Genomic DNA, 21274 nt, shown 5'->3' with positions numbered 1-21274 from the left:
AGGGGCGTGACCCAGGGTGAGGCAGCTCTCTGCAGCTGGGGACACTCTGCAAACAGACTTTCGAGGGAGTAGGGGCTGGCAGCACGTCCCATCATCCACCACGCTGAGCAAAGGCAGACACGCCCCCTGCCCGGGAAGGCTTACCTCTCAGGCTGGCAAGTCATCAAACACATTGATGAGCAAACACCAATGTGATCACAACTGGCTGGGGAGAGTGGAGGGCATGTCAGAGGCAAGATCAGCATGGACCCAGTGCAGATTGGAGTGTCCTCTCTGCGACAAAGCATTTAAGCCGAGGCCCAAAGGATGAGTTGGACTTGGTCAGTGGAAGAGCTCGGGGTGTGCAAAGACCCTGGGGTCATGTGTTAGTCTCCTAGGGCTGTCATGACAAATTCCCACCATCTGGATGGCTTAGGACAACAGAAATGTTTTTATCCTTTCACAGTTCTGGGGCCTAGAGGTCTGAAATCAAGGTGTGGGCAGGGCTAGGCCCCCTCTGAAGGCCCCAGAGGAGGGTCCTTCCTTGCCTTTCCAGCTTCTGGTGGTTGCCAGCAACCCTCGGCTTCTGGGCGCATCACGCGATCTCTGCCTCCGACATCGGAGAGGGTTCCCCCATGTGTCTGTGTTTCCACATGACCTCCTGATAAAAACACCCACCATCGGCTTTAGGGCCCACCTGAAAACCAGGATGGTCTCATCTCAAGGCTCTTAACTAATCACATCTGCCAAGACCCTGTTTCCTTATCTGTGGTCACAGCCACAGATTCCAAGGACTTCAATGTACGTTTTGCGGGGGACACGATTCAACCCACAGCAGGTGAGAACAAGGGCTGCACATTCAAGGAGCAGAAAGTGGCCAGTGTGGCTGCAGCCAGGTCGATGAGGAGTGGTGGTCAATGGCTGGACCTCTCAGGACCTCAAGGCCAAAGTCAGGAAAGGAACTCTCTTGCCAAACGAGGCCGTGGTGGTCCTCTCGTGTGAAGGAGGCATCTGCCCGCAGCACAACTTTAATAATAAAAAGGAAACACGATTTGGATTTTATTCCCAGCTCATCCCCAGATCATCCTGCATCAGCCCCAGGCCAGCATGGCAGCCAGTGGGATTAGACGGCACTGGAATCTGAAGATTTCAGGGTCCACGACGAGGCCCCCATCAGCTTGTCTCCTTAGAATGAGCTTAGCTTTTCCCCCGCCACATTCTGTTCGATGGATAATTTGCGATGTCCGTTGCTCTTCCAAGTGAAGTGTGGTGGTTCAGGTGCATTGAGAGTTTGTAGGGGTGAGTTATGACCAAGAGCAGGAGGGGCCCCCACAACTCTGGTGTTTGGTCCCCAGCAGGGCCGGGAGGGAGGAACAAGGTTTAGCCACCACCTGCTGCAGGTGAGCTACCTGGTGTCCATGCAGGTGTGACTGAGGTGGGTCCACACCTGGTCTCCTGTCTTGAGTTACCCTGGCCACCTGCAAATGCCTAGGAATAGGGCTGCTCTTCCAACGGGCTTCTGGGGCCATGACAGCGAAATGCTGGGGCCACATCGAAGGTGTCGGCTGGTGACGCCCAAGGTAACGGTCTCCAGCACTCCCTAGCTGCCCCTACTTCCTGAGTCCTGGGAATGACCATGGGGAGGGAGGAGCAAGAGGAGCCCACTTGAACCTGGCCTTGGTCTCTTCTGGGCCTCAGTTTCCCTGTGTGTCAACAGATAGGAAGCCAGATGCTCCAGGAGCTGTGTACACCTATAAAAACTCTAAAACTACCTACGGCCATGCCACCCTGAACACGCCCCATCTTGTCTGATCTTGGAAGCTAAGCAGGATCAGGCCTGGTTAGTACTTGGATGGGAGTCCACCTAGGAAGACCAGGTGCTGTAGGCATAAAAAAATTTTTTTAAAAAAAGTCACCTAGGAAGACCAGGTGCTGTAGGCATAAAAGAATTTTTTAAAAAAAGGAGGGTGCAAGCTGACAAGGTCCTTGTAATCTGTGAGGTCAACCAAGGGTTGCCTTGCCTAAACAAAACAAAACAAAACAAAACAAAACAAAACTCTAAAACTGGCCGTCCCTGAGCCCTCCTAAACACTAGCGACGTTTCTAAAACCACGGTTTCTCAGGGGAGGAAACTTGCAGACAGCTCCTTACCCAGGTGATCAGTTACCATCACCCACTTCGCTGACGTCATAACCCGAATTTAATCACGTGAAAATATCCGGCTAACCCACACTGAGCGACTTTCAGGAACTCAACTGGCCTGTCACCTGCAAAAGCTTCAGGCTCCTGAAAGATGAGGAAAGACTGAAGAAATATGCAGATTATAAAGGAGTCTAAAGAGATGTGACAACGGATTGCAGTGTGTAATCTGAGATTGAATCATAGGTCTGGAGAAACAAAATAATGACTGTGATACTTGTTGAAATTTGAATGTGTATTGCCAGATAAGAAGGATTGTTTCAATATTAAATTTCCTGAATTTGATGACTGTACTGTGGTCCTGTATCAGATCCGTCCTGAAGTGTTTTGGGGTGAAGGGCTATGATGTCTGCAAGGTACCTGCAAATGGTTCTGCAATAACCATAATATGTAAAGAGAGAGGTAAATCGAATGTTACCATTTGGTGAACCTGGGTGAGGATACACGGGTGTTGATTGCACTTATTTCAATAAAAAGTTTTTAAGTTATAGAGAAAACACACAATCAGGCATTACTGAATGCTACTTTCTACACACACTATCACATTTTATTTTCACCACAAGCCTAGGAGCTGGGTACTACCATTTCCCAATTTTATAGAAAAGTGAGAGAGCTCAGAGAAAAGCAGTTTGCCAGGGATCTCTCAGCCACGGGGAGCCAGGATTTGCACCCAGGGCCACACTCTGTGAGTCTTGGGCCCTCCCTCTACCACCTGCCATGCCCAGACTCCCCAAACCCCGCCAGCCAGGCCATGCTGTTTCTTGCCTCCAGGCATCTCACCTGCTTTTCCCTCTGCTAGAAAGTACACTCTCCTTCCTACGCCCTCCCACACCCTTCAAGTCGCCTCCTCTCGGAGGCATTCTCGGACTCTTCAGCCTAAAATCAGGTCCCATAGGTGCCTCACTTCTCATAAGGCTCACTACATCTGTCATTATCTGTCTAATGTCAGCTCCCTCATGATCAGGAAGTACCATGAGCACAGGGCCAGTGCCTAATTATTTACTGCTATAACCCCAGGAGCTGGCCCAAGCGTCACTCAAATATTTATTGGGTTAGATTAAATTAAAAGATGTCAGAATTTCAAGAAGAGCTGCTGTTTGAAGAAACAGAGGAATGCCTGACCTGTGAGAATTGGGTCCACAGAGAATCAATGGCGATGGGACACCTCCAAGATAAGAGACTCGATAGACGAGCAGATATAGTGTACCAGTGGCAGATACAATGTATCAGTTAGCTACTGCTGTGTAACAAACTATCCCAAAATCAGTAGCTTAAAAGAATTTGCATCTGTGATTACTCATGCGTCTGCAGGTCAGTGAATTAGCCTGAGTTCTCCAGAGAAACAACTAGTAGGAGATATGGGGGGACGAGAGGGAGAGAGAGAGCAAGAGCGAGAGAGATTTTTATAAAGAATTGGCTCATGCAGTTCTAGAGGCAGTCAAGAGCCAATGGTGTAAATTCCAGTTCAAGTCTGAGTTCTTAGGCAGAAGACCAGCTCAAAGAGGCAGAGAGAAAGAATTCTTCCTTATCCCACCTCTTGTTCTAGTCAGGCGTCCAGTGGTTAGCTGAGGCCCACCCACATCGGGGAGGACCATCCGCTTTATCAGACCACAACTCAAATGTTCATCTCATCCAGAATCACCCTTGCAGACACACCCAGCGGAACTGTTAACCAAATATCTGGGCGCCCCATGACCCTGTCAAGTTGACTCATAAAATTCACCATCACAGCTAACCGGTTGGCTCTGCTCCTTTGGGCTGAGCTCAGCTGATCTGGGCTCCTGAGATGCCTGTGGTCACGTGGCAGATGAGTAGGGGACTGGCTGGTCTAGATGGCCTCACCCACGTTAGGTGGTCGGCTAGCTGTCACCAGGGGCGATGGAAGTGACCAGGCCACATGTCTCTCTTCACCCAGAAAGTTAAGCTGAGCTTGTTGTCAGGATGTGCAGGGCCCCCAGAGAGCGTGACAGAGCCCGTTGTGGCCTAGGCTCGGATGTAGGATTGCTGTTTCTGCCTCATTCTGTAAAACAAAGCAAATCACAGAGTCAGTCCCCATGCAAGAGGTGGGGAAATAGGCCCTTCCTGGGTCGGAAGAACTGTGAAGCCTCAACGCCAAGAATGTAGGTAAAATGGTGGCTGGTGGGGGATGACAGAGGTCGTTTTTGCATTCAATCTAGGACAGCTGGAATTGTGGCTGCAAAACTCCTGAGCTGTGCAACTTTCCTTCTCTTAACCAACACGGAAGGGTAATAACACCTCCCTTACATTGCTGTCACATGGATCAGTGACCAGGTCCAACAACATGTGGAGTTCCAGTTCTTTCCGTGTCCTTAACCCCCTTCTCCATATACCCCTCTAAACTCGTTAATTTCCAGCTTTCAAGGCTCACCGCCTCCAGGAAGCCCTCCATGTTGGCACTCTGACTCACCATGATCAGACATATTTTTGGGAAGCATTTCTGAACAGTAAAAGAATTGATGCCTAAAATTTCTTTGGGCATCGCTCTTTCCATTTAAGATGTCCCAAACCACATTCTAAAGCCCTTAGAGCTCAGCTTCTCTCTCTCTCTCTCTCTCTCTCTCTCTCTAAATATATATATATATAAGTATATATATATATAAAAATATATATATATTTATATATATACCAAATACACACCCAGTAACAATTACCCCCACTTCCCTCAGAGGTCCTGTTCCTCTCAGAGGAAACCATGTGACCAATTTCTCATTTATTCCCCGAGAGATGGACAAGCACAGGGATCAGCTAACATTTTCTATTCAGGGCCAGGCAGAAACATATACTTGGTCTTTTACGCAACTACCCCACTCTGTTGTTGCAAGAGAAAAGGTAGCCACGGAGAAGACGTAAATGAGTGGGAGTTCCCGTGTGCCAATAAAACTTTATTGATGGGCACTGAAATTCTGCAGCTTGCTTTTGCCCTTAATAATGTACCTCGAGGGTTATTCCACATCTATAAGTATTGACATCCTACAGCCTTTTAATTTTCAAAACATATCTTTAAAAAGATTTAATACACTCTTTGGCATCATTGTAGATGGACAGAAAGGTTGCAAGAATATTAGTTTTCATTTACTCCACTCCCAGTTTCCCTATACTAAAGTTGCTGTGGTACACCTGTCACAATGAACCAGTTGTGACACATCACGACCAACTAAAGCCCATGCTTTGTTTGGATGTCTCCAGTTTTTCCCGAGTGTCCTTTTTCTGTTCCAAGATCCCATATTACATTCGGTCATCACATCTCCTCAGACTCTTCCTGTCTGTGACAGTTTCTCAGACTTCTCTTGTTTTTAATGACCTTGAGATCTTTGAGAAGTTCTGGCCAGGTATTTTGTAAAACGTCCCTCAATTGGGATTTATCTGATGTTTTCTCATACTTAGACTCCTAATATGGCAGAAATCAAGAGTTTGGTGTCCTCTTCCCATCGGGCCTCTTCCAACCCCTTCCATGCTCTCTCGCCACTGCTGGCCTTTCTCTGGAGGGAGTTAATACTCTCAGGGTCCAAGCACACTTTTCACCCCCCGCCCCCGCCCTGCCCCGCCCACCGCAAGGCTGATGGATGGAGTTGGCTTAGACCTGTGTGACTTTTTTTCTTTAATCCCCTGGAGTAATCAGAGAGGCCAGTCCGGTGGGGTCCAGGTGCCCCCAGATCTTATTTGCTGGGAGAGAAAAGGAGGCAGGAGACAAAACAGGAAGGCAGGAGAGCGAGGAGACTAATAATAACGTTAAAACGTGGCTGTTTATTAAATGCGCAGGGATATACAGCCCAGGAATGCTCCTGCGTCCCCTCTCCGACATGTGGCGACCATATTTTCTTGGCCCAGCATTGAAATGTGTGGATTGGCAAAGGGCATTCCATTTTCTTTTAATACCTTTGAAAAACCTTCTGATTTGTGAATTTCTTGAGGGAAGGCTACATGGAGTTGCACATTTCAATAAAGACAGTTCATGAAAATAATAAAAGAACATGAAACCAGGCCTGGCTGGGTAACCCGTACTTGCCCTCTCATAAAAGGCTAAGATCTCTGAGCTGCTTCATAAAGCCTGCCCCAGCCCATCCTGACCAGGGGCACGGTGTGCAGAAAACAACCCCCTAATTGTCATTTAACTAAGGAGCACTTTCATACATGTCAATAAATATCTGTTGAATAAGCAAATGACTTTGAAGCAGGGATCTTAAGTCATCTACTCGAGGCTCGAGGGTATGTTTTTACATGCTCATGTGTGTTTTCATTGAATAGACAGTCAACATAAGACGTGAAATTTGATCTTCGGAGTAACCTACTATACAAATCAAGTAAATCCTCAAGTAGCGGGTTGAAGAATGTCCCGGAAAAAAGACGTGACCATGCTCGAATCCCCAGGAACCCATGAATGTGACCTTATTTGCGGAATATAATTAAGGATTTTGAGATGACATCATCATGGATTTAAGATTGGCCCTAAACCCAATAGCAGAATCCTAACAAGAGAAAAGAGAGGGAGATAGATTTGGCTCAGACACTTAAGGGGAAAAGGCCATGTGACGATGGTGACAGAGACTGGAGTGATGTTACAAGCCAGGGAACATCTGGAGCCACCAGAAGTTGTAAGAGGCAAGGAAGGATTTTCTCCTAGACTTTCAAGGGAGCACAGCCCTACTGACACCTTGATTTTGGATTTCTGGCTTCCAGAACTGTGCCAGAATAGATTTCTGTTGTTTTAAGCCACTAGACTTCTGGTAATTTGTTACAGCAGCTCTAGGAAACCAATACGCCACATAATCTTATCATTTAAAACTACTTAATAGCTACACGACTTTGAACAAGCGGCTTTACTCACTGGGCTCCCAGTTTATTCGCAGGCAAAACGGGATGTGTATTTCCAAAGCAATACTACAATATTTACAGGTGAAGCTCAGTAATTGATTCATGGCGCCCGGCAGCCTCTCGGAGCCTCAGTTTCCCCACCTCTAAAAGAGAAGCAAGAATCCCTAATCCTGTCCCTATTCTCAGGGCCGTTTTAGGACTCAATAATAAAATAAAAGAGGCTAAAACGATTTCCTCCTCTACGCAGCGCTCAAACGCTAAGCAGGCCACCAGCAAACCTTTGCCAAGGTTAGGAACCAGCGCCCCCTGCCGGCTTTGCATCGGTCTCTCCGGATGCCACTGAACAGCGTGCGTCTGCGCAGAATGCAAGCGCTCAGGCCCGCCCCTTGTGGGTGAAACTTCCTTGGGTTGCTGACTTAGCCACGCCTACTTCCGGAGGGGGCCGGTCTAAATCTGGAACACGTGACTCTATTCCGGCTCACCAAAGATGGCGGCGCCCAGAGCTGTAGCGTGAATGTGGTTGGTGAAAGACGCTGTCTCTCCGTGCTGGAATCAGAACAGTTGGGACTGTGCACCATGTCGCGACTGATCGTGAAGAACCTCCCGAATGGGGTGAGTACAGGACCTAGACCTAGGAATCTGTGGGGAATTTGGGACCTGTCGGGAGTCGGGGCGTAAGAGGGAGGTGGCTGGGGAGAACTGAGGGGTTTTCGCTCTGGGGCAAGACTCCGGGTGGATTTGGAACCTAAAAGAGGCAGGATCCTCGGATTATCTCCATTTGACAGTGGGGATTGAGGGGATTGTGACTGCTCAGGGTTTCACAGCCAACCTGCGGATACCTGACTCCCAGTCCGACAACTTTTCCCGGGGAGATACCAGTCCTTACCTGTGCTGAATGCCTTGCTCCCACAGCCCCTCTCGTCCGATCACGTTTCTTTTGTTTTTGTTGTTGCCTCACATGATACCTATCGTCCTTTCCCACTAGGGGAATGTCGGGGAGACAAATGGGGAGTAATAGGCTTAGGACCTGCGTTTCAATTTCCAATCCCGTCTTTATCGCAGGTCAGATTAGTTTGAGACAACGGAGTGGGTGTGAAGGGCTTTAAACGATTTATCCAATAAGTGGGGAAGGGCGGCCCAGCCATCTTGTCTGTTTCTCTAGAGTCCAATATAGAACCTGGCAGGTGGTAGGCATTCAAAAACACATGCCTAATAAATGAGTGAAGAAATAGACGAATGTGTGTGGTGTGAGATGATTGGGTGCAGGGTGCCCGCCTAGAATATCCTTACCTATTTCTCTATAACTTTTCTTGCATAGAGAGCCCTACGCCACTGGCGAGGCAGATAAACTTGTTCCCAAAATGCAAAATGTGCCATTTGAACGGTTTGAGGGATCTTCTGTATTCTTGATTCTACACCTTGGGAGTCTCTCTCCTTAGAAAGACTAAGAACACAAAGCCTATTTCTGTTTTAGGGCTGTCGTTTTTTTAACTTTACCTTTTTTTTTTACCTTCCCAGTGAATTGGCAAGGGTCGGGGGGATGTTGGCTATGACACAATAGCCAATTGTGTCAAACAGTACAGTAGTGTATGAAATGATAAGCAAAACCTGTTCCATCCCACCCTCCATCTTTCTCCAGGAGTAACCATTTTCTATGGCTTGTTTTTAGGACTCTTACAGGCATTTATTCACATCCAAATAGTCGCCTCCATTTCTTGGCCTATTAACCCCGATGACTGTCTGTTGGCCTCCCTGTGAAGGATGAGGAAACAATCTATTCCTTCTAGTCTATTTATTATTTTTAATTCTTCCATCATTTACCCTATTGATCAGTCCATCAGCTTTAGACAGTGTCTCTTGATGCCTCACTCTGATGAATGAGGATGGCTACCCTTCTCTTCCCAATTTCCATTTCATTGTGCCTGTCATTATGGCTGAGTCTCTTATCATTGCTTGTCTGGTCTGATGAATGAAAGAATAAAAACAATAGTAGTAGTTAACACTTTGAGAGCTTACTATGTGCCAGACACAGTTCCAGATGCTTTAGGTAAAGTAACTCATTGAATCCTCACCATAACCCCACTGGGTAGGGGACTTGCTCAAGGCCACACAGCTAGTAAATGTTCGAGCCAGAGCTGGAACCAAGTGTAATTGTAAAGGACACTCTGTCAGCCCCTCGTCTAAGGTCACCTTTGGGTTTCCAGCCCATTCTGTCACCTCGGCTCCGAGGCCTGCTCAGCTGCTCCCTTATCACACCCTTCTGTCCTAGATGAAGGAGGAGCGTTTCAGGCAGCTGTTTGGCGCCTTCGGCACTCTAACGGACTGCAGCCTGAAGTTCACCAAAGACGGCAAGTTCCGCAAGTTCGGCTTCATCGGCTTCAAGTCTGAGGAAGAGGCCCAGAGGGCGCTGGGCCACCTCCATAAGAGTTTTGTCGACACATCCCGCATCACAGTGAGTCAGCACGAACCTGGCCCTGCTTGCCTGTCAAAAGTGACCACTCGATCTTTCCCTCCACACTCCTGTCCCCTTTCAGACTGTGATGTCTGGGGTCTCCCTCACTCGTTCGCAAATTTTCATGCCTATGAATCTCCCAGGGAGCTTGTTAAGACAGGGCCCTTGTTAAAACTCCTGGGCCCTGTCCCCAGAGTTTCTGATTCAATGTGTTCAGGGAAGGTTGTGGACCCAAGAATTTGCATATCTAATAAGCTCCCAGGTGATGTGATGCTGCTGGTCCCAAAATGAGAACCACCAGTCCCCATCATTCACTCACTGTTCAGCAAGCTCTCAATGAGTGCTTAGTTGATGCTGGGAATTTAGAGAGAATGTGGTCCCCCTGGCCCGTGTCCTCATGGAGCCAGCAGCCTGTAGGCAGGCCGGGGGCCGGCAGGTGCACAGACTGCTTTCAGTCAGTGTCATCAGTGCTGACGGGGAAGCCCTAGGTATCGTTGAACAGAGGGGACCCCTTCCCTTGCTGAGAGGGAGGAGGATCAGGAAGGCTTCCTGGAGGAGGAAGTCCCACTCCTGTCACTCATGTATACTTAATGGCTTGGTAAAAACATCTGTAACTTCATCGAGAAGAAAACATGTTGGACAAGTACACGTCACGTGATCCCACTTATACAGAATCATACCCCTCCATCCCTACATGTGTGGTGTGTGCAGTCACATGGAAGGATTTTTACCAAAATATTAATTCCTCTCTCTGGGTGATAGGAAGGAATTTGGGGTAAAAAAAATTTTTTCACTTTCCTTGTACTGTCCTGTATTATTTGAATTTTACACATGGAGAACACGTCATTGTTACAAAAACTACAGAACTGTTTTGAAAAGTCTACATGAAGGAGTGTGACAAGGTGGCAGCCGCTTCTCCAGGTCGACCAGTGTCCCCGTTTACTGGGCAGGAGTGCCTACTGGGGCTCCCTGTAGGACCAGCTCTCACAAAGGTCATCTCGGGAGAGTGTAGTGGGGGCATTTAGAGCCGGAGAGGGCTATCACCTCAGGCTTAACACTCAGCACTCTTCCATGCTCCAGAGTGGTCACCCTGCGTTCCCAGCACCCCAGAGTTCTGTGGGGTCACTCGAGCTGGCTTCGCAGGAATGATAGTGATGCCAGCAGCCATTAGCTCCGCACTACTTTGTGCCAGACCCTGTGTCATCACATGTCACGCTTGGACTAGATGGCTGAGAACTTGGGCTCCAGACCCAGACCCTGAGTTCCAATCTCCATCCTGTCACTTTCTGCCTGGGTGACCTGGGCTAAGTTACCTAACTTCTCTGGGCTTCGGTTTCTTGCTCTGAGAAGTGGGAGTGTCATGGCTCCCCTCTCTCACTGTCGGGAGGCTGGCTGTGCAGCAGGTCCTCAAATTCTGTCATTTCATTCAATGTCGTTTCGTTACAACGCTGATGAGATGTCGTAGGAACTTAACTCCTGTTTATATGCATTAGCCTGTGGCAGTACTGGTTTTGTTATGTGTCGTTTTGCTTAAAGTCGCAGACCCTATCGACAGTAGGTGAGGACCTACTGTAGTCCTGCTCCGGAAGCTTTTCCTGGGTGTGGCATTCTCCAGGACCAACCACAGTAACTGGAAGGAGGAGAGAACCAAGGCTCGGGGAGGGATTTGCTTCAGCTGACTTAGCCAGTCAGCAGCAGCTGCCTTTTTAAAAAGCCCAAGCTCCTACGTGCTGAAGTGCAGCACCCATGCAGGGCACGGTGGCAGGTGTCACCATCGTCACCTTCTTTCTCTCATGCAGGTAGAGTTCTGCAAGTCGTTCGGGGACCCAACAAAGCCCCGAGCCTGGAGCAGGCATGCCCAGAAACCAAGCCAGTCCAAGCAACCTTCAAAGAACAAAGACTCCGTCCCCCGAGAAACCAAGAAAGTACGTAGAAGGTCACTCCCACCCACGTGCTCTGTGTCAAGGTTGTCACCCCTGAGGGAGGAGGGTCAGGCCAGGGAGCGCAGGGATGACCTGAGAATTCCTCTCCGATGGTTCTTGAAGGCAGACTTTCCCAAGGCACCGTGGTTCCGTCTCCCCTTACCCTTCCTCTGTGACCCTCACTGTCTGTGCCCTCTGTTTTCAGGAAGACAGGAAGAAAAAGGTAGCAGGCGAACTGGAGAAGGTGAGTCTGTCCTGTCGAAAAAGAGAAGGGTGGTCCCGGGGGGCTGTAGCAGGCCCAGACAGGGTGGAGGTCGGAGGTAACAGGTCGGCCCGGCCAGCAGAGCCCTGCCTGTCCTGGCCTCTTGCCACGTCTCCATGGCTTCTTAGTCTTCTTGTGTGATGAAGTGTCCATTCTGCCCTCCCAGGACTGACCCAGCAGACCCCAGGGGTCCTCTAGAGATCGGGGGGCATGAACGTGGAGGGTGCTCTCACCCGCCCCAGAGTTAGGAGAGGTGAGCCTGACCTGCGCCTTCTCTTCCTGTTTTCCCTTCTTCCCGCCACCCTGCTCCGGTGCCACCAGCTGAAGGAAGACACCGCTTTCCAAGAGTTCCTGTCGGTTCACCAGAAGCGGACGCAGGTGGCTACTTGGGCTAACGATGCCCTGGATGCTGAGCCCGCGAAAGGGAAGAGCAAGCCGGCCGACGATTACCTGAACTTCGACTCCGATTCAGGCCAGGAGAGTGAGGAGGAGGACGCCGGGGAAGGCCCGGAAGGTAGGGTCATCCACACCCACGTGTGTGCTCCCCATGGAGTGCGGGCCCCTGCATGCGTCCGGGCCTGCCTGTGGTGACATGAGGCCCCTCAGTGCCGCCAGGGACAGCTGGCCAGACACTGCTTTCTAGTTATCCCAACCAGTTATGTTGGCCTCGATTGATCCTGGTCACTTACTCTCTCAATCGGTCAGTCACTCAAATACTGAGCACCTACTATGTGCCAGGCATTGCTTTAGGCATTGGGGATACAGCAGTGAGCAAAAGACAGAATAATCCTGCTCCCCGCCCTCTCCATGGAGCTGTCAGCCCAGTGGAGGGGGAGAGAACTGGAAAGTCCACTATTTAGTGTATTACGTGACGATGAGCGCCACAGAGAGAAAGCAGGAAAGGGGATGGGCCAGTCCTCGGGGACAGCCTCCGTGGAGGCCAGCCTTGAACACAGGCCAGGAGCAGGTGAAGGAGTGAGCCCCCGTCCTCAGAAGGGGCTCCTGGTGTAGTGGGGAGGACACCGGGTGCGTGAGCCGTTGCTATCCAGAATATAAGTGCGGTGGTGGAGGGTTGGGAGTCGATTTTGGTTTAAAGCGAGCGAATGACTCCGACATGAATGTCATGTATGCTGAAGCTTCTGGTCAAAGCTGGGGCCCGAGGGCTCCCTGGGAGTTGGCGGGACACCGTAGGCGGGGGACGGGAGGGGACTGCGGGCAGAGGCACTGAGGAAAGGACGGATGGAGCTGGAGGGAGCTCCGTGTGGCTCAGCGTGGCTGGAGCCGCGGGAGCTGGAGCTGGGAGGAGAAGCCGGTTTCTGTAAATGACAGCTTAACCCAGGAGTGACCAAAAAGGACTCTATAGGTCACAACTGAAAGAACGCATCACTGAGGGCAGGACTCATGCAGGGAACGGCGTGGTTCTCAACACGTGGCATATAAAATATCAAAAGGCCCATCCGACTTATTTCTCAGAGGACTCACGGGGCTGCGTGGCCCAGGGTCCCTGGTCGCAGTGGGCATGGCACCTCATGCCCCACTGGTGGCACCGCCGTGCCATCTGCCGTCCCAGGCCTCTGGCTTGCTCATGACTGTCACCGTTTTCCCAGAGGAAGATGACCTTGAACCGAAGGCAGCTGTCCGGAAGGAGCTGTCGGACATGGATTACCTGAAATCCAAGGTGGTGAGGGCCGAGTCGCCATCCTCAGAGGAGGAGGAGGACGAAGAGAGTGAAGATGAAGCCGTGAACTGTGACGAAGGGAGTGCGGCCGAGGAAGAGGATTCCTGCGCCTCCCCAGCCCGGCAGGACGGAGCGGGGTCAGGGCCCGGCCCAGAGCAGCGGACCCCATCTGGGGACAAGAAACCACAGGAGACCAGAGCCGAGGTGTGTGTGGATTGGGGTGCGCTCGGCCTCCCGGGGAGGTAGCTACTGCATCTCCCTCCTGGGAGCCCCCTCTGCCTGGAGACAGCGCAGCTCGTCACGTCATTTGGGTCCCTGCTCCTTCATCTCCCGAGGGTCTCAGGGACAGCAGCTCTTCCCCTGCGCTGCCCTCCAGGCTTCCTGTCCGTTTCTCTGTCCCCATTGTTCTTCCTCCTCTTATTTTTTGTCCCTTCTAATTGTCACACCCGGTCCTTTTCCTCTAAAAATGTATGTCCCCGCAAAGTCCTCCTCAGGTGGGGCGAAGTCAGAGAGCTGTGAGTTCAGATCCCAGCTCTGACAGGGACAAGCCGTGGGACCCTGATCCTCATCTAGGATGACTTTCTGTACAACGCTGGTCTCTGTGTCCTGTTTCTAAAACCCCTGTAGTGGAATCAGGACATTTCAGATTTCAGAAAGATACCCCTATACCCTGTGTAAGCTAGCACCCCGGCGGGTCTGGGGCAGCACCCCACGATCAGGCCCGTGACTGTTTCTGCAGCAGTTCCAAAAACGACCACTCGCGCTGCGTGGGGTAAATAGCAGCTGCGATTCTCTCGCATCAGCTCAGAGCAGGTTTTGCTGACAGGTGAGTTCAAGTCCAGGCCGTTCTTATTGCAAGAGTTACAGAAAATTTAGGTTTTTCATTGCCATGAGGATTCCAGAATTACAGAAAAGATCCTGAACCCGTACTTCCTCTAAGATTGTTTTGAAGGTGGCGACAGAATGGCCATGTCTGCAAAGCGCTTTGCAGTGTCTGCCCAGAGTTGCCCTAAATCTGAGGCAGCGAATATCACCTTGCCTCAGGGCTCCTCCCACGCTGTCTGCCCCTCCTTGTCGCCTGCAGCCCCCTTTGGCACCCCCGCCCCCCTGACTCTGGCCAGACTGCCGTCCAGGGCTGGCATGAGACTTGCCGGCATTCCCGGCTCGCCGCGGCAGCCCGCTGAGGTGTCTGGGTCCACCTCTGCCGGTAGCCGCAACAGGAAGCTCACTGCGCTCATACCTGTTTGTTCTCCGCCATTACTCAGACAGAGAAACCGGCGATCCAGAAGGAACCCTCCACCCCCCACACTGTGAAGCTGCGGGGAGCCCCGTTCAACGTCACGGAGGTATGTGCCAGTTGCTGGGACAAAGACAAGGGATGGTTTCTAACCTCTTGCTGTTAATAAATGATAAAGCAGCCAGCGTTCTTGAGCTCAGAGGGCAGCAGATTTTTTTCTGTAAAGGTCGTATGGTACGTATTTTAGGCTTTGTGGGCCATATGCTGCACATCTCCTCTGCTGTACGTTCTTTTTTTTAAATAACCTTTTGAAATTATAAGAACCAGTCTTAGCCTGCAGGTCACATAAAAGTAGGCCTTAGGCAATACTTGGCCTGTGGGTCGTGGTTTGCCAGCTTTTGTTCCAGATCAGTGTTTTCTGTAATGTTTAAATGGTGTGTGCGTTTTTAAGGTTGGATACACAATGTCAGTTGCCTTCCAAAGCACTGCTAATTTGTACTCCCTTCAGCAATTATGAGCGGGCCCATTTCTGCAAACGCTGTGGATTCATCTTCATCAACGTGACAGGCAAAAATGGCATCTTCTTTTCACTTATATTTTAAATTATTAGTGATATCGGTCATTCTTTCACATTTGTACATCACATATGCATCCTTTTTAGCCTGATCATCTTTCACTCTTGTTCTTTTGAAGGGTTCATCTTTACTGATGGTCTTTCTATTTACTAATTTTTTAGAAATAAAACTTACCAAACTTCTGAGTAACATACACTTGGGTTATAGTAGATTTTCGGGGTTTTCTGGTAATTTTAGAGTCAGAAGATTTCAGTACCAACCATGCAGACAATCGCATGCTTTAATTTAAAAAGTATTAGAAGGCCTTTTGCAAATTAATACTTAAAAAATATCACTTCTTTTCTCTTCACAATTGAAAAAAACATTCTGTGTTTATATCAACCAAAAAGAAAGTTACCGTTAGAAATTAGATATGCCTAGGTTGAAAAGTGGAGGTTAACTCAAGATTAAACGTAACAAGCATGTCGAAATGGTAGAATATGATGCGTCATTAAAAAGAATGACATAGAAGATTCCCCAAGATGTATTATGAAGTAAAAATTGCAAGGCATAGAACAGTGTGAATAGATTTTTTTTTCCCTAGTAGACACACACACACACACACACACACACTCACTCATAGAGTATGCTGGATGTCCCAGTCGGCACCTAAAAATGAGAAAAAAATGATTTTTGGAAAATTTTGACAATTTGAATTTTTTTTTCCCCCAAATTGAAGTAATGGGAAAACTTCAGAGCTGTGTTGGACTTCTCCCATTAATTTTATGATGCTTTGATTTGTTTGCTGCCTGGACGTTATACACTTCTCATTGCTGGTTCTCTAAAGCACTTAACCCAATGCTTATGCAAAAACTGGTTTCAGTTTCTTTAATTTTTTAATAAAAAGCCAACAAGAGTGATCTGGGCATTGGAATTACGGGCCATTTTTGCTTTCTTGTTTGATATTTACTAAAATACCATACTCTGTGTTTGTGCGTTTTCAAAAATGTGTTTAAATCAAAATCACCCTCATGTCCAAAATAGGGAAATAGTTTAAAAAAAATTGGGGACCATCTACAGCAGCACTTAAGATGATCTGTGTCATCATCATGAAGTACCATGGGCAAATATTCCTGTTATAATGAGAAACAGAAAAAGCAAGATTTAACCCCAAATATTTAAAAAGTTACTCAGGGAAAAAAGATCAGAAACAGTGCCTTAAAATTCTGATGGTGACATGAATTACTATTTTACGTTTATAGTTACGTTCTTAATTTTTTTCCAACTTTAAAAACAAATTTTTTCCAATATAGACTTATTTAATGATAGAAAATATATATAGTTTAGAGAAAAGGGAGAAACTATAAAGGATGAAACACTTGAGTAATGTTTCCGAACTCAGAAATTTGCCCATGTTTCTTTATTTGGGTCATATATGTATATTTTTTATTGGATTAATAAAGGGGGAAAATTGTTTCCTTTTCCTTACAGAAAAATGTTGTGGAATTCCTGGCACCTCTGAAACCAGTGGCCATTCGCATAGTGAGAAATGCTCATGGGAACAAAACAGGTAAGGTCCAGGGCGTTTCGGGGTGGGGGCCACGGAGGGCTGGCCGGTAAAGATGAAATAGAATTGGGGTGACGTTCGAAGGGCGGCCGTTCTTCCCCGTCGTGGTCCCCGCTCTGCCCCTGGCAGCCTGGTATGTGGTCTTCACCCGTCACCCTTCTCTCCTCCCCCATCTCAGCCACACACATGCCAGCGGGCTCACCTAGTCTGTCCGTCCGTCCTTCCTTCTTGTCTTCCTTTCATTCTTTTTATTTTATTTTTTTTAGGTGAGGCAATCCTTGGTTGACCTCAGATTGCAAGGACCTCGTCAGCTTACAATCCCTTATTTTTTATTTTTTATGCTCATAGTTCTCAGTCTTCCCAGGTGGTCTCCCATCCAAGTACTAACCAGGCCCGACCTTGCTTAGCTTCCGAGATCAGACGGGCTCGGGCTTGTTCAGGGTGGCATGACTGTAGACCTCACCTAGTCCTTTAAATAGCTGTCTCCAGTCCTGGAGTCTGCCGTGCGAAGTCCCCGGGCAGCCCTGCGGACAGGCAGCGCTCCAAACTGCTGAGAATGTGTGGTGTTGACCCCACGCCGCCCTCTCTTCCTGGGCTTCAGAGCCCTGAGTCTGTCTGCCCTGGGGAGGGGAACATGCTGGAAGGAAGGGTCTGAGTGGGGTGGGAGCCGCCAGTGCCCACCTGCCAACCAGGCCGGGGCCTGCGGGACACGCAGCAGCAGAGTTGGCGCTCCACAGAGGACCATGCCACGGCCCCTAGGCAGTACCAAGCGTGGGCCGAGCGGGTGGGAGCTGCTGGACCCGGAGTCTGGGGCAGAAAGGGTTTCTGCTTCGTGGGTGGTCTCGTCACCCTCGAGGTTTTAGATCTCTGACGCTCTCCTCTGAGCACCGACGCCCTGCTCGCCAGGCAGGCCCATTCGCCAGCTGTCCCTCGCCTCACAGACTATCCAGGTGCAGTGCAGGGGAGGGGTAAGGAACCCCGCTCAGCTCCGCATCTCCGCCGGGCCTCTTGTAAGTCCTGGGACCTTGGCATCAGTTTCTCCATCTGTGCAACAAGGCAGTCCTGCCTCATTAAGTCGTGAAGATTCAGTGAGTTAATATCCACATGGCACTTAGAATAGCGCTAAACACCCATCGCACCCTCCGTGAGAGCCATAGTTACTATTGGTGGTGGTGCTGGTGGCACCCGTACTTTCACAGCATTTCAGAGAGCTGGCTTACAGGCATGCCGCTCCGAGAAGTAACAGAATGTCCCCACAGAAATGCTGCAGGCAGCCCCCAGAGTGGGACTCAGTAATGAATGTGAACTTCAGCCTGGGTACAGAGGTCCACTGAGGGCTTACAGCAAGGGAGGCCATGATCAGATTCTGAATGGGCCCATGAGGAGTCAGGTGGACGGGCAAGGGCTTTGCAGTTCTCTGGAAAGGGTGGGCACTGGGCTGGACTGGGCTGCGGCTGAGGAGGTGGAAGAGGAGGGAGGAGAATGGAGCATGTTTATGGGGATCGGCGAAGCATCTGGTTGCCGGTGCAGAGGGAGAATCTAAACAGCCGTGTGACAGAGACCAGAAACCCGTGGGCTGCGGCCCATGTTACAGCACTGCCACCTGTGAGCCATGTGCCCTTGGGCACTCCTAGAAAAGTGGGGGGATGACGCCTGCTCTGCTGCCCCACGGGGCTGAGGCCCGGTGAGTCAAGGATGGACCTGCTTCTGTGCCTGTCGTGGCCTCAGGGGCCCACGGGCAGAGTGGTCATGGAGATGGTCCCTCTGGCGCTGAGCTGGGTCACAGCACAGCCACCCTGTACAGACACATCTTTCCCAGAGAAGGCCATGGACCAGGTTTTTTTGTTTGTTTGTTTTTTTAAAGCTGTTGTTGGGTTTTTATTTTTTTAAATTTAGCAACACTTCAGACCTGGAGCGATCCTGTTTTTAGGATCATCTTTTCCCCTTCAATTGTAGTGACTCTGGGTAAAGCAGGCTGCCTTTTCCTGTCTCAGCTGGGGAACCTGAGCCTCGACTCCCTTTTAGAATCAGATACCTTCCTTTCCTGCAAAAGTCTGGCAGGCCCTAGTCAGGGTGGCTGAGGCTGGGAGGGAGGCAGAGGCCTCCTGTGTTTCTGACTCCTGCAGTCCAGGGTCTTCATGTGTAAGATCAGGCCACAGGGTCTAAACACTTCCTGCAGGAGGTGGGAGGGAATCTTTGCATTTTGGAGATTGGACAAAAATCGAGGCTTTTTTCCCCACTTTCTGCTCAGATTCTCCCAAACACCTGGCACAATGTGGGTGTTCCTCGGTGACTCCTGCGAGTATCTGCAGGACCTGCAGGTTTGACCTTTGTCATTGTCTTTCCCCAGGGTACATCTTTGTGGATTTCAGCAGCGAAGAGGAAGTAAAGAAAGCTTTGAAATGCAACAGAGACTACATGGGTAAGGGGCTCAGGGCAGCGGCCACATCCGCGTGGTTTCAGGGCTTCATTCATTTGTTCATTCATTCAGTCCACAAGTTTTATCGAGGGTCTGTTGTGTTCTAGGCACTGGGGAGATAGAAGCGAGCAGAACAGACCAAAATCCCTGCCCTCTTGTAGCCGACTTAGAGAAAACGGACAGAGGGGGAAGAGACGGGCAGGAAACAGGCCATGCCGTGGGAAAACACGGAGCGAGAGAGGGCTGGCGATGGAGGAGGCACGTTCGTAAATAGGATGACGTCTGTCGGGCCTCCCTGAGAAGGTGACATTGGAGCAGAACCTCAAGAAGTAGAGGGATTAAGCCCTGGCTTTGAGGGGCAGACGGTTCCAGTACAGGGAACAGCACAGGGAACACCATGCGTGAGTTCCTGGAGTAGAGAGGTCCACTGAATGATCCCCAGGATCTGACCTGTCCCTGGCACAGACAAGTGATTCAGGTCCAGCCGTCGGCCCCTCCTGAGACACAAGTTCTGTTAGGGAAGGCGGGAAACCTAAGCAGTCTGGTTAGTGAATCAGGTGGTGGGTATTTATTGAGCATCTACTATGTGCACGTGGAGGGGATGGTGGTGTCCGCGGTCTAATGGCCACAGGGCGATGTGTGTAAACACTTCACCAGCAGAGCAGGGTGACTGACTGACTCGCCGGTGTTGAGTTGTCACGTGTCGCTGTCCTACGGCAGAGCAGCAAGCAGTGCCAGACACCGTGCCGTGGAATTTAGAGGGTACGGCTCTGTGGACTGGGATGGCCCAGGCAGGCACCCCCCGAGGCTAAACTGGACTTGCCGGATGAGTGACGTTTGGGGATCAGGCCTTCCAGTGTAGACCGGCATTGGCTCCGGCCGCTGCCTTGGCTACAGTGTCTGGAAGGCGGCAAAGATAGGTTTGGAATCGCCAGCCAGGAGTCGCTGGCACGTCCCGGGCCTGCCCCGCAGCCCTGACACTTCTCCTCATGCAGGGGGCCGCTACATCGAGGTGTTCAGGGAAAAGAATGTCCCCACAACCAAGGGGCCCCCGAAGAACAGCACCAAAGCCTGGCAAGGCCGAACACTCGGGGAAAACGAAGAGGAGGAGGACCTGGCCGACTCCGGCAGGCTCTTTGTGCGAAACCTGCCCTACACCAGCTCCGAGGAGGACCTGGAGAAGATCTTCTCCAGATATGGTAGGGACGCAGTCCCCCGGCACGGGGCGGACACCCGGAGCTCAGGGTATGAGAGCAGGCGGCCGGGTTCACGGCCTGGCGACTGCCCACTCCTGTCTCAGTTTCCTCATCTCTGAAATGGGGCTGAAGATCCCTGAGCTGCTGTGGGGATTCAAACATGACGTGTAGTAATAGGTCACGTCACAGACCTCCTTTGCTGTCTGACCCAGACTCTCAGCCTTCCCTCTCTGAACTCAGAACAGATGGGCTTTGGTACACTTTCTGCACTGTCCCGTGCTGTCCGAGCTCTCGCTTGAGCAATCGAAGTGCAGTAACTGTGCAGGTGTGAGTACAGCCTGAACAGCTGCTGTCTAGATGGGTTTGCTCTCCAAACTGAGCACCCAAACAGACGTAACAGCGAGGGTGATTTTTATCGTCATTACCATCGGCTGTTATTATTTTGCAGAACAGGAACTTGAAGACCCATAGTTAACTGGTCACACAGGGCCGTGTTTGTTTGTAAGGTCATGGTTGTGGAAGGGATGCAAGTTAGGGCTCAAAATGGCAGGGAGGTCTTGATGCTTCTGAGATCCCCCGGGGGGCCTCCCACTTGTGTTCAGAGGCCAGTTCGGGGTTGTGGGCGATCAGAGCGTGGTTGAGTGCCTGGCGTGGGCCCTGAGTAGGCCAAATGGGTAGAACCTTCCAGCCAGTGGTCCCTGCTTGCTGAACCCTTCTGCCCAGGCTAGTGCCCTGGTGTAAAGCAGAACTGGCTGCACAGGAAAAGGGGTCATCAATAGACTGCAAGTATCCATTTCTGATGACAGAGACTGAGGAGGACATGGTCACACCCCGGTGTTCAGAGTGGAAGCCGACTCGGAGAGATGTACTCTAACAAGCATGATGACAGTGTCACTGCTCTTCTAGGGCCCTGACATAGCAGGCCCTGTTTAGTACACTTCACGTTAATTACATGAACGCATTGGACTCCCAGCTG

At 50.2% G+C, this 21274-nt stretch overlaps 1 protein-coding gene and 2 pseudogenes across 2 annotated transcripts in view; 2 read left to right on the top strand and 1 right to left on the bottom strand.

The window, feature by feature from the left end:
• Window positions 1-1749: 1749 nt before the first annotated feature.
• LOC112477313 lies at window positions 1750-1868 on the top strand (annotated as a pseudogene).
• Window positions 1869-7459: 5591 nt separating this feature from the next.
• Window positions 7460-21274, top strand: part of RBM19 (RNA binding motif protein 19) — a 112093-nt gene continuing 98278 nt past the window's right edge. For both annotated transcript variants that reach the window (XM_006908581.3, XM_025044482.1), the window contains exons 1-10: window positions 7460-7623; window positions 9281-9463; window positions 11263-11388; window positions 11591-11629; window positions 11969-12161; window positions 13255-13529; window positions 14591-14671; window positions 16608-16686; window positions 19034-19105; window positions 20098-20301. In XM_006908581.3, coding sequence (XP_006908643.1) covers window positions 7588-7623; window positions 9281-9463; window positions 11263-11388; window positions 11591-11629; window positions 11969-12161; window positions 13255-13529; window positions 14591-14671; window positions 16608-16686; window positions 19034-19105; window positions 20098-20301 — 1288 coding nt within the window. In that variant the 5' untranslated portion in view covers window positions 7460-7587. The remainder of the gene's footprint in view (window positions 7624-9280; window positions 9464-11262; window positions 11389-11590; window positions 11630-11968; window positions 12162-13254; window positions 13530-14590; window positions 14672-16607; window positions 16687-19033; window positions 19106-20097; window positions 20302-21274) is intronic.
• On the bottom strand, window positions 17023-17141 carry LOC112477246 (annotated as a pseudogene).

This window comes from Pteropus alecto, unplaced genomic scaffold (assembly GCF_000325575.1).
Source record: "Pteropus alecto unplaced genomic scaffold, ASM32557v1 scaffold113, whole genome shotgun sequence".
Taxonomy (NCBI): Eukaryota; Metazoa; Chordata; class Mammalia; order Chiroptera; family Pteropodidae; genus Pteropus; species Pteropus alecto.
This window is presented reverse-complemented; position numbering and strand designations above follow the sequence as displayed.